The sequence below is a fragment of the Globicephala melas genome, chromosome 12 (assembly GCF_963455315.2).
Source record: "Globicephala melas chromosome 12, mGloMel1.2, whole genome shotgun sequence".
NCBI classification, from domain to species: domain Eukaryota; kingdom Metazoa; phylum Chordata; class Mammalia; order Artiodactyla; family Delphinidae; genus Globicephala; species Globicephala melas.
In genome coordinates, this window is record NC_083325.1 from 59,276,962 (window position 1) to 59,290,459 (window position 13,498).

The 13,498-nt window shown below is 35.3% G+C and overlaps 2 protein-coding genes across 6 annotated transcripts in view; one reads left to right on the forward strand and one right to left on the reverse strand.

The window, feature by feature from the left end:
• The window catches only part of SOS1 (SOS Ras/Rac guanine nucleotide exchange factor 1), a 148,580-nt gene that overhangs the window by 132,311 nt on the left and 2,771 nt on the right, over window positions 1-13,498 (forward strand). Inside the window, exons 18-21 of one of the 2 annotated variants that reach the window (XM_030857875.3) lie at window positions 5,158-5,330; window positions 5,539-5,655; window positions 6,700-6,964; window positions 12,304-12,348. In XM_030857875.3, coding sequence (XP_030713735.1) covers window positions 5,158-5,330; window positions 5,539-5,655; window positions 6,700-6,964; window positions 12,304-12,348 — 600 coding nt within the window. The remainder of the gene's footprint in view (window positions 1-5,157; window positions 5,331-5,538; window positions 5,656-6,699; window positions 6,965-12,303; window positions 12,349-13,498) is intronic. The other variant, XM_030857876.3, reaches the window with a different exon arrangement.
• Window positions 1-13,498, reverse strand: part of ARHGEF33 (Rho guanine nucleotide exchange factor 33) — a 120,698-nt gene that overhangs the window by 20,225 nt on the left and 86,975 nt on the right. The window lies entirely within an intron of this gene.

Genomic DNA, 13,498 nt, shown 5'->3' on the forward strand with positions numbered 1-13,498 from the left:
ACATTTACCTTTATAGTTTGCTGTCTTAGTGAGAGCAAAATGATTTTTCTTATTTAGCAAATTAAAATTAATACTGAACCTTTCTGTTAACCAACATTAAGTCTTTTATATTCATGGTGGATTAGTCTTTTAAATATACAAATGAATTCTATTCATTATCATTTTATTCAGGATTTTTGCATCCATCTTTATAAGTGAGATTGGTTTGTGGTTTTTCTTCTTGTCCTATATTTATCAGCTTTTGTTATTATGGTTATATTTACTTTGTAACATGAGTTAAGCAGCTTTCCATCTTAATCTATTCCAGAATATCATGAAATGATCTAGCCTTTAAACTTTGAAATATTCCAACAGAAAAACCATCTGGGCCTAGAATCTTTTGTAGTATGTAATTCTATAATAACATTTTCATTTCTTCCTTAATTTTTTTTCTATTTCAGTTTTGTTTGCTACACAGTTGTCTCATTTCAGTATTCTAAAAGTACTAGCATTCACTCTATAAAAATGCTACTTTTAAAACTGCTCTTATTTGCAATGTTTTTGTTTCTATTTTTACTTGTTTGTTTTACTGTGTTTTTCTTCCAAACAATAAAAGTTGAAACAGTTATTCTCTCTGATTTTATAGTTTTTATGTCATGTATTACTTTTTATCATTGTTAATTTATTCCGTTTTCTGAGGATTTTTCCCCCTAAATTCTTGATAAAACTGTTGAGTTCATTTCTCTTTCTGATAAAACATTGAAGTCTATGCATTTACTTTTAAGTGTGGTAACTATGGTGCCAGTTCATACAAGGGAGCCTGGGAAGGACCTCAGTCTGATGTTCATTTCATTCAACCTGTCAACAAATATTTCTTGAGTACCACTAAGTATCAGGGCTATGTCAGGTGCTTAGAAAAAAGCGAAATATCTTAGTCACTCAGTACACTCACTGAACTTATAGTCATGCTACTCATGATATCCTATGGCCCCTGTTACACAGAGGTGAAATGAAACCACAGGGCCGGTTCACTGGACTCATGTTTGGCCCCTGCTACTCCATTATATCACCTGATTGGTGGACATTTATTCATACAGACAAACTGTATTCTCTTTCAGATCTCTATGAACTAACGTAATCGACTTTTGTTAACATGTTGTTAAGAGAAAAAAGGAAATTTCAGACCTGTATTTAGAGTAGTATTCCATTGTGTTTTAAAGTGAGCCATATGATTTAGTGAGTGATTGCAAACATGTAGGTGGTTTGATAGGTGTAGACAGCCTGCCTGCCAGCCTTCCTACCCGTATCTGCTTATCTTCCTGATTATTAAGTCTCTGGTCAGTTCTGCTGCTCTAGGAGATTTTTGCTATTTCCAAGCTAAAGGTTAGCCAGGTAGCCTTTCATGGTTCTGACCCAGTAGGTAGATATTATTGCTGCTGCTTCGTTCCATTTCATCTATATGATCAATTGTAGAAACTTCTTCTAGATTCTTATCCTTAATTCTGGATACTGGATTTTTTTCTCCTCTATAGGAGGCCCAGGGGTAGTATCTGACACTTCTATTTTCTCTATCATCTTAGCAGAATTCTTACTCAGATTTTTTTGCTGGCACTGCACTATTTACAGAATAATAAAAGTCAGGCAATTTCTCCTTCCAAGGCTATGCCAGGCTACTGGTCTATTTCTCAATTTTTCTCCATACACTACAAGGTTCTACTCATAGGTAGAATGAATATATATAGGCAAACTAACATTTCCTCTCAGGTAAAAGGATGTAGATTTCTACCTCAACCAAGTCTCACCTCTCTGCACAAAACTCCAAGCCTGTAACATCAGCTTTGCTCTTTTCCTTTCACACTGCTCTAATTTTGTGTTCTCCTTCTGTTTCTTGTCAGTTTGTTCCATCTCCACTCTTGCTTTCCTGCCATTTTAGAATTGACCGTATGTCTCTTGTATCCTGGTCTAGTCTGCAAATGCTTTCTTTTCTATTCTGAAATAGTGTGCTGCTTTTATTCATTCAGAAATATCTGTCGAATGCCTGTATGTGTCAGGCCCAGGGCTAGGTGTTGAGAATAGAGAGACAAGTAAAACATAGTGTTATCCTCAATAAGCTCCCTTGAAAGAGCAGAAAAATAAATTATAGTGCTATGTAGTAAATATAACACTGTATTGTAGAAACGTGTAAATCAAAGTATGAACAGAGTGCTCTGTGAACCCTGAGCAGCCACTTTTTCCCGAAAAGCTTGGGAAGGGTGTCAGCCAAGAGGTGAAACCTCACCCCTCTTCATCATTTGTCATAATGCTCTGCTTTTCCTCTGCCTAGAACAGCTGTCCCTAGAGCAGGGTATGTAAAATGACCTTTTTAAAAAAAATTAAATCTATGTACATCTATGTACATATTTGCACTACATTTTTTATTATACATATACACAGAGAGAGAGAGAGAGTGCATGCTTAAACATTTTTTTACTGATGTAGTTTATGATCAACAAAGTTTGAACACCACCTCTTTAATTATTTGTTCTCCTTTTAACTAGCCGTTAATTTGTCATAAAATAATTCCAAATTTTATCCTGAACTCTCCCAAAATGCTACTTGTAAGCATTTTCACAACTTCTTTCAAGTATACTTTTAACACGTACAATATCCCACAATTTATTATCCCCATGTTCCCCAGGTCAGTCATTACACCACCACCCAGTCAGTCCCTCAAGCACAAAGGTGAGAGTCTTCCTTCCCGCTGTGCCTACCCTCTGCCCAAACCACTTAATCAGTTCTTGTGGCATTTACCTCTTAGATATTTATGCACTCCACTCTATCCCCATGGGCCCTAAGGTAGCCCTCATCATCTCACCAAGATGACTTTTACTCTGTTAACTGAGCTTCCTGCTTCTAGTCTTAACTCCTTCTAACCCATCTAGCGTCACAGTACAACCAGAATAATCATTCTAGAATGGAAAGATGCTGATAGTCTCCTAATTACCTACTGGATAAAAGCTAAGCTCTTTTAAAAAGGCTCTTTGTGACCCTGTACGGGTGCTACTACCCACAAACTCTTCATAGTTGGGCCATCAATTTGTGGCCAATATGGAAGGTTAATTTTGGCTCCCATTAAATATGTGTACTGTCACGGACGTTTGTCAGACTGAACATTGAACTAAGTGGGTCATGCAACTTAGTGTAGAGGAGAATATAACCAACTGCAAGTAAAAAAGCCAGTGACAGGCAGATGTGGAAAATAAAAGAGCCTGTGCTTACTAGAACACATGGTCAATTTGTCTTATGAATATATAATCAAGAGTAGCCTAGGTGCTGAGAAATAGCCAAGTAACTAATACACTGAATAACTGGATGCTTTCTAGAACCAAACAGGCATTGATGTCTATCATGTTTCATTATTACTAACTGTTCACTATTGATTTTGAGTTATTTAATCTTGCCAAGAACGTAGCCAAATATTCTCGTATTTAAAAGTTTGCGTCGGGAATTCCCTGGCGGTCCAGTGGTTGGGACTTGGCACTCTCACCTCCGAGGGCCTGGGTTTGATCCCTGGTCGGGGAACTGAAATCCCACAAAGTGCAGTGCAGCCAAAAAAAACCAAACGTTTGCCTCTACCACAAAACCATTTAGAACCACTAATCTGTGATTAGAACTGAAGTGCCTGTTGCTTTGTTCATCCCTCTCTTCATCCAGTGGCTAACCTGCAGTGATGGAGAAGGGATTAGAACTACTGATTCCTTGCCTCTGCCTATCCTCATTTCCTGCCACTCTTCCTCCACCCCACAGACCAAACCCGTAAAGGCTAGCCATTTCTGAGTATGCCTCCAAGCTTCACAAAAACCAGTGCCTTCAAACACGTGGCTGCTTTGCTTAGAATGCCCCTCTATCTTATTCTGCTTATTAAACTTCTGTTCATTTTTTGAGACTTACTTTAAGCATATTTTAATCTGTGATGCTTCTGCTACTCCCAACAGCTCAAGGCAGAATTAGGCACATCTTGTTTGTGCTCTCATAGCATCTTATGCATTAGTACTAATTAATATAGCACTTACCAAATGGTACTGTAGTAGCCCACATTCAACACTCTGAACTCCTTGAAGTCAGGAACTGTGTGTCTTGTTCATCTTTGTATCTGCAGTACCTAATGCAGTGCTTGGCGTACAGCAGAGACTCAGCAAATGTGTACTGAGCAAATGAACTCAGATATTCACACTTTTTTTTTTCCCAAAGCATCATAGTCAGTACTTCAGAGGAAAAGGCAGAAATAGGATAGGGCAAGAATAGCAACAACAGTATCAACAATCCCAACCACAGCTAATTAAGCATCTACTTTTGTCAGGCCCCATTCTAAGCCTGTACATAAATTTACTCATTTATTTCTCACAGCAACCCTGCTGTCCTCATTTTAGAGATGAGCAAACCAAGGCTAAGCAACTTGCACAAGATCACAAGAGGGGAAAGCAGCAGAGCTGGCTCCAGAACCTTTATGCTAGAACAGAAAGGAACTAAAATGCCTGCTATTTTGTTCATTCTCCTCCTCATCCAGTGCACAAACTGCAGTGGTGGGGAAACAGGAGCTCCCTTACCAGGTTGACATAATTCTAGAAGTACTGAAGACCAGAATATACATAAATCACATGCAGTCCTGTGTTTGATAGGCTTGCACATCCGCCCACATTTTCACGAGTCAGCCTATCCAAACAGTACTACCTCTGATTACAAAGCCTAACGACCTCTTGGGGGCCTCAGGAGCTGAGTAAGCAGAAAATATGATCCTCTAAATTTGATGTTTTCCTGTTTTGCCAAAAATATGTGTTAATAGTGATGGGTTATTCTTAAAGTTCCTTTAACAAAACCATGACTTAATGTTAAATAACATATGCATGTGGGGGGTGGGAAATTGGTTATTGCTCCTGAAAATCTATTAGTTTTGTTAAACTTGGTCTCCCTTTTTCCTGGGTATTTATAGAACTTAAATCACAGAAGAATTTGATACTTATAAAAATCTTTCTTTGATATTTACTTAGCTTGTTGTTTTTCATAGAATGGAAATTTGTGCCTTAATTCTTTGGTTATGATGGTTGAGATGGTACAGTGTAATATACCTATAATTACTGAGAAAGAAAAAAACTAGCCTTTTCCATTTTTATCCTTGAAATAATTTATTATCTCTTCTAGGAATTTATCTAACTAATATCTTGAAAACAGAAGAAGGCAACCCTGAGGTCCTAAAAAGGCATGGAAAAGAGCTTATAAACTTTAGCAAAAGGAGGAAAGTAGCAGAAATAACAGGCGAGATCCAGCAGTACCAAAATCAGCCTTATTGTTTACGAGTAGAATCAGATATCAAAGTAAGTTGAATTATTTGAGAACACATATTTCTGATTAAGTTTATAACCACCTGATAAGAGGCAGGTTTATTGCGGAGGAAAAGGAAAATAAAACTTAAATAATTCCAATTTTCTTACGTTAAATGTTTTCTTAAATTATTTTCATGAACTTTAAACTGAACTTAAATTATTTAATATTAATAATTGTTTTTCTTGGCATCTATTTTAGAGGTTCTTTGAAAACTTGAATCCAATGGGAAATAGTATGGAAAAAGAATTTACAGATTATCTTTTCAACAAATCCCTAGAAATAGAACCACGAAACCCTAAGCCTCTCCCAAGATTTGTAAGCATTCATACATTTATATTTCTTTTACATTTATGTATTTTTTACAGTTGTCATCTATATCTGGTGGTTTATAGTTTTCTATAAAGGCATTTAGAGATGACGTGCACATGTAATGGATAAAAATAGTGAATAAATGCTTAATAAATATGCTCAGGATTATTCCACTTAGTTCCAGGTAAATGGGCACTAATATTAATGTGAATAAATCCTAACATGATAGATGAAGAAGTTGGGCAAATATGGCCAACTTAACAAAAAATGTTATGCGGTATTTATGTTAAGGGCAGGAAATCTGATAATTTATACTAATTCACTTATAAGAAATATATGTACTTATATAAGTACTTTTTATGAGAACTTTTAACCTTGAATCATTAGCCATAAAAATAACAGGCTTGGCTAAAGATACTTTTTTGGGGGTGAAATAAAGTTTCCATTCTTTCTTATTACTAGTAACTGCCTGGCCAAGTTTATGTACAGTATCATCATCTCACTGTTCTGAATATAATCTCTCTTATTCATAAGAAAGTCAAGAATCAAGAAGTAAACATAAATGGCTTCTAAGTAACCAAGATAAATCTCATAACGTCTGTGAACCAAAGCTTATGAAATTATGTCACAAGAAAATTTCTCAAGGCCTAAAACAGTTTTTTAAAAGATGGATTAAAAACAGCAAATTGGAAATAGCTATATAGTCTGCTCCAATGAGACACACTGATATCATTGAGAAATGATCACACTGTAAGAAAAAAAATGCCATAAAACTAACATAAACAGATGAAAACTCAAGCAGTTTAATGCATTTGTAAATAGCTCAAATGATCCTGATGGCATCCCTAATAATTTAGATAGCCAAGGCTTTATGGAAATGGGGTGTTAACTCTTCAACTTGGACACTTTGATTTGAATCATTATGTCACTTCTTTATTAGTGCTTTGTGGTTTTCCTAGATACTAATCAAATTTTACCAAGCATTTATAGAAGAACCTTCTTTTCCATTATGGTGTTGTAAGTGTTGTGTTTCTTTTGATATGTCTACAGCCAAAAAAATATAGCTATCCCCTAAAATCTCCTGGTGTTCGTCCATCAAACCCAAGACCAGGTACTATGAGACATCCCACACCTCTGCAGCAAGAGCCAAGGAAAATTAGTTATAGTAGGATCCCTGAAAGTGAAACAGAAAGTACAGCATCTGCACCAAATTCTCCAAGAACACCGTTAACACCTCCTCCTGCTTCTGGTGCTTCTAGTACCACAGATGTTTGCAGCGTATTTGATTCTGATCATTCAAGCCCTTTTCACTCAAGTAGGTGCTCAAGTTTTAAGTGCTTTAAGTAATTGTTAGTGTTATATGTGCTAGAGGTAAAAAGGAATCTGTATATATATATTTTTTGTAAATTTGTAGGTAAATCAAATACCATTTCAAAAGCTATTATTATAGAAATGTAAAATAAACTCTAAACTCCAGCAGTTTATCTGTTAGAACAACCCTCTTTAAATGTATTACACTTTACAGATAGGCCTGATGATGAAATTGGTAATTGAAATCTCATTTGAGCATTTGTTTTCAATTGGTGAATTTAAAATGCATCTCTAACTTCTGGAGGAAACAAAGATAACTCCTAAAATCTGCATGGAATGTCAATCTGATTGCTGCCTCCAAAATTATATTTGAATACTGCTCAGTACCTGGTTCCTTTCCAACCAAACTCTGTAGTTTCTAATTTTGCAATGTATCAAATTCAAACTCCTACTTAACCCTTTTTCAGTCTACACCATCCAGCAGGTGGTATATAGTGCCGGCTAATACACTCCTATGCTTTCAAGCCCAGCCGTACAAATCTCACAGCCTGCATACTGTTGCTCATCCCTTTCCTAGTTCTAAATCAGTGCTGTCCAATAGAAATATAATGTGAACCACATGTGTAACTTTAAATGATCTTTAGCCACATTTTAAAAAAGCAAAAAGAATTAGGTGAAATTAATTTTAGTAATATATTTTATTTAACTCAGCATATGCAGAATGTTGTCATTTCAATATGAAATCAGTATAAAAATTTACTGAGACACTGTACAATCTCTTTTTTGGTTCTAAATCTTCAAAATGCAGTATACGTTTTACACTTACAGCACATCTCAATTTGGACTAGCCACATTCAAATGCTTAATAACCACATGTGGCTAATGGGTGCCAAACTGTACATCCCAGCCCTAGCCCTTTGAAGAGGCTGCCTTTTATATCTAGAGCACCATGATGCTTCCATTAATTTTTTTAATCAATTTCATGTGGAGCTTTCAATCTCTACTAAGAACCCACAACCTTTTTTCATTTGTTCATTATCAAATCAGAGTTTGAATTCAGTCGGCTTTAACCCTCTCACAACCATTTCCACATGCTCTTCCCATTGGCTGTCCTAGCTCAGTGTACAGTTCAAGTTCTGCCCTAATATTTGATGTTACAGAATCCAATAGTGAGAGGCAGCATGACATTATTATTCGGGAGGAGGTTGAGAAGCACTGACGTAGGAGTTAGGAATCCTAGTTTGTCATCCCAGTCTGCTAGTGAGCTTTCTGATTTTCGATAAAATACTTTTTCTGTGCCTTCTGGCGATTAAACTAGATTTTTAAGATTTCTTCCAACTCAGAGAATCTAACTTTAAAAAAAATTATTTTTTGGAGGTATATTATTTTGAGATTTGGTCCAGAATCCCGTTTATTTATTCCCGTGTTGTATATATATTTGTAGTTACCCAGCAGTTTGTCTCATCTTTTTACCTCCTAAAGTGTATTTGTTTTAAGAATTGCCACAACTTGGCCTTGTTTGGCTACTGAGGATTATGAAGTCATGTTATGCACACAGTAGGCTATCAGATATTTTTTATAAGTTCAAATAAACACCAGGTTAAAAAAATTCCCATTTATTTTCCCCAATTCGCCAACCTCCTAAATTAGGTAATAAAATAAAAGCAGCACTTTTCACAGTATACCTGACTGAAAATCCTTGTTTATTATGACCCATTTAACTGTTTGAAGGGTGTTTTTCCAAGAGCAGTTGGCTGTGATCTATATTATAAAGATTCCCATGAGTGAATTATTGAAATCACATGAAGGCCATCAATTGCAAATTCTATTTCTCTTAGTTTAAGTAGCTAAAAATGGGAGATGTAGAAAAACAGGAGATAAGCCTACTACATTCCCTACTAGTGCTAAATCTTTAAATTATTAGTCAAACAGGGAAAAGGGAATCATTTTGGAATGCAGCGCTCTGGATCAGTGCTTTGTCATATGTGACAGTGGAAGAATATTAACTAAAAATAGCTAGACAAGTGGAGAAACCTTAGGCTTTGTAATCTTAGCCCTGAAGATTTTTTCCATTTCTCTTCCTTTGTGAAAAAGAAAGCCCCTATTACTACTCCCTCTGTTCTTAGTAAAAACTGAAAATAACTGATTTTGAAATTAAGTAAGCCAGTATAATATAAAACCATCTGTATGCTCAGTTAGTCCCTTACTTAACGTTCATTAGTGGTCTGTGTATATTAAAGGTCCTCATCTGCTTTTGACCCCACTCTGCTTAACAGATCTGCTAGTGTTATGGGGGGGGGCCGGGTGGATCACCAGCACGTCCAGACTGGTACTCACTGTGTTGCCACTAGAGTGAATACCTACTTCCTTGCTTCCCTCAGGGCCTGGCAGGAAAGAGCTGCTGTACCTACATTCTTAAGTCATCTGAACATATTCCACTCCATACAATGAGGCAAAAAGTTCCATTGCTTTTTTAAAAGGCAGAGTTTGACTAGAATTTTTGATCAGTTATAATAGTTTTTTTTGCTTCTTATAGTTTTTTTTCCAAAAATAACTTACTTTAAAAACAAAGATTAATTTTTTCAGCCAGTATCTGTTGCATATCTCATTTCTTGCTAAGCAGTGACACACCTTCTCTGTTAGGGCTTGCAATCTTACTGAGATGTTAAAAAAAATAATCATAGTACAAAGAAAATCATAGTTACATGCTTAACCATTGTTAAGTGCTTGATTCTGTTTGTACCATGATTTTTTTCATCTCTCAGTAAGATTGCAGGCTTCACCAGAGAAGATGTATAAGTGCTAATTTATTAGCAAAATGCTAAATGAGTGGCAAAGACATTAATGCTGTAGAAGTTTATACAAAGATGACCACAGAGTAGGCAAGAATGGTCACGGAAAGCTTTGTGGTGAAGACAGAGAGGGAAGGAAACTGGCCACCTACCTACTGCTGCTACATACATTCTCACGTTCAGAACCCTGCTCCACACCTTATCCTGACCAGGTCCACCTCTGAGGTGATGATGACAGTGGCCGGGAAAAGGAGAGAGACCACCCAGCTTTGCATCTCTGGCTATAGCATGGAGCGAGGAGGATGAAGTGCTCTTGGTACTTTCCTGTTTGAAGGTTGCCTGGTCATAAAAGGAAGCCATAGGTCTGGCCTGGTCTGTGGGCTGCAGATGAGCTTTAGCCCCATCCCTTAGTAGGGAAAGCTTTAACAAGAAAAAATGTATTCCAAGCAGTTGAAGCTGGAATGCAAGGCTTTTCTTCATAGAAGATTATTATAAGTGATTAATTTCTGATTTCATACACTTGCATTTAACAGGCTATTGTACGTTTAAGAAGTTATTCATGATTTATATAATTTTTTTCTATAGGAAAATGCTTATTCCTATTCCAAGAATGACTCAATTATAAATTGGAGATTATCTTCAACAGTGGTTTCAACCCTGGTTGGACATACAGTCCCCCTGGGGAGCTTTAAAAAATACCTATATGCCCAGCCCACGCTTGAGTTAGACTGGCATTGGCACGTGGGCATCAGTATTTTTTAAAAGCTCCCTAGCAGGGTCTAATGGGCAGCCACGATGGAGAACCACTGATCTGTTGTCTGGGATTTGTATTTAACAAATTGATACTACTTTTTGATGAACTGGGTTTCACTCCTAAGTCATTATCAATAAATTTGTTCAGTACCTAGCTGACAAGAATTCCTAGTATATATTTCTTGATATATATAATGTTTAATTCTGAGAGTTTTTAAATAGCATTTTCCAGGCAGTAAGACCAAGCAATTAGTTTGAAGTGACAAATCAGAAAAGTGCCCCAAGTTTACACATGAATCTAAGCCTGTGCTATATATAAATATGATCAAAGCCAAGTCTGCGTCTGTGTGCACAAGTGTGTATGCATAGGTGTAATCATTCTTTCTAAAAGCCTGCAGTTGGTAACTGTCATGAGCTTTGTCTTTTGATTTTACTCCTGTATTGTACTGAGTATACGACCATGTTCTTGAGGCTTATCTCCAGAAGGCATATTTATTTCCTTTCCAAGAAAACTGGAGAATACATAAGTAGTAAACACTAAAGCAGATAACCCCCTTTAACCCCTATTATGTTAGTGAAGAGAATCTGATTTTTAGTAAACAGAATCTTTGACACAGTAGCAGAATTATTTAATATCAAAGTGTAAAAATGAATTTTAATCTTTTGAGAGCTAACTTATTAGAATTAGCTGGATTGCTACCCTTAGTAACCAGAGCCTCCAAATAAATATCAGTACATATGGAAAGGAGGTAATAGGATAGATTATTTGAAATTGGAGCTGTCTGGGAAATAAGAACACTGTATCTGTATAAGCAATCAAATTAATAATTCCGCCCACTGAACCTAGGACGTTAAATTATCCTCATTCTGAGCAAAGAAGCTAGAAAAACAACAGCCCTAATTATTTGAGTGATTGCCTATTGTGCAAAAATGAGAGAAACCTGAAGTTTTAAAAATCAGCTCAGTCTAGTGCTATAGGTATTGCTTTAGTCTCTTGGATATTATCTGTTCAATATGTTGGTAATATGAGGCAGTGTAACCTAAACACCTATATCGATTTAGAAGCAGTATAGATCTTCTAGCCTTTGTCTCAGTTTTTCTACTTTAATGCTCTTGGGGCTAGTGTTGTTGAAATTAGACATTCAAAAATTATCAGAGTTTCCTATATAAAATCTGTCTAAGCACCAAAACTGTTTAATGATTTTTTTAAGTGTTTAAAAATATAGAAGGAAAAAAAGCTATATCACTTTGAAGCTTGTTTGTAATATCCAAAGCCGTGGTTATTTTGTGATGAACATATGCCCCAAGAACATTTCCAAAACTTTATAATAATTATAGTAGTAAGAAATTTCCTTTTATGTTTCAATTTTTATAACATAAATTTATTATTTACTACTTACTTTCACAAGTTTGGTTTTTCAAAATAATCCTTAGTAAATGACATATTTCTGTAGGTCCAGCTGAATTCTTTGCTCACATTGGGTTTATACATTTTTTGAAAGTCTTCCTCTAATATACAGGATATTGTATATAGTTTTCTTATGAATGCTTTTCATTTAATTATTATGGCATCAAGTAGTGAATCTAAAAGGAATCTGGAAAATTCCCAATATTAATGCAGTTTAGTTCTTTATCTTTCTCAAAAGTAAGTAGTAATGAGCTTTTGCTAAACTGTTCTACCATTCTTTAAAACTAGAATGACAAAAATAACATTTCTATCATAAATAAATTTTTACAGATGAGTTTGAATATATCAGTGAAAGAAAAAATATATACTTTTTCTTGTTTCCTTTCACAGGCAGCGATACCGTCTTTATCCAAGTTACACTGCCCCATGGCCCAAGTTAGTATATTTGGTTTAAGACTCATAATTTTCGCTTTGGCTTTAAAGATTAAACCAAATGTAACCTTTCCTGCTAAAACTCGTCTTGGGTCTGGCAGTATTGGTACCTTGCTTTGCAGCATCTTAGAAGTGAGGCCTTCACTCGTGCTATCTTTTGACCATAAATGATTTGCTTAAACTTACATATTTTTCATGCTTTTTGTAAAATCTTTTTTTCTCTTTTGAAAGAACATTATTATATGGGTGGCTTCCACATTTAACCACTTCTCATTTCCAACTCTGGAGTTCTAAACATATTTTAATGCTCAACTTTTAAAAAAAAAGCAAGAGCATGCATGCGCATATGAGAATGTTGGCAGCTACGTGCAGTGTCTAAGTCACTTAGCCTGGGAACAGCACAGATTGTAGGCAAATGACTATTATTTGACTTTAGAACAGCTATCTTATCATTGTACCTATCTGTATTATATAATCTAAATATTCATCACTGATAAGCAAAATAAAGCTCCAATGTAGGTATCTGCTTTTAATTTTAAAGTAAACTAGCAATTCACCAAACTATTTCATAAATTTTAAGCTAATAGATCGTTTTTTGTTGTTGTTCTTCATACAAATGATTTCAGAATGTGTACAATGGAAAATATTCTTAAAGCTAAATTAACTTACATAGTCTCTTAAGAAAAAAGGTAGGTGATCAAAATGTTGTTCATTTAAATAATATCAATACACAAATTACTCTTTCTAAGTTCTATATTGTTATAACATTTAATTGGCAAAATAAAAACTGTCAATGTTTAAAGGAGAAAAAGAACCTGCCAAATATAATTTTGAACGACCATTTAAGTGTTTTTTCATATCTTTTTCATTGTGCTGATAAACTAGTTAACAACTTACATAAATGTTTTTCAAAGTGTAATTATTTATATGCTTATATTAAGTCCTTGTCATTATAAATGTCTGTAAGATGTGTTACAGTTAGAGGCTTTACTTAACTTTTGGGTGCCAGTTTATCAACTTACTCCTAAATCAGGTTCACCAGATTCTAGTGTAATTTCTGTTTTTATTATCAGCACACTGCCTCAGTCATCTTAAATACCTCCATCACAATGAAAATTTTTAGATTAGAGTATGATGAACCTGACTTTGCTTC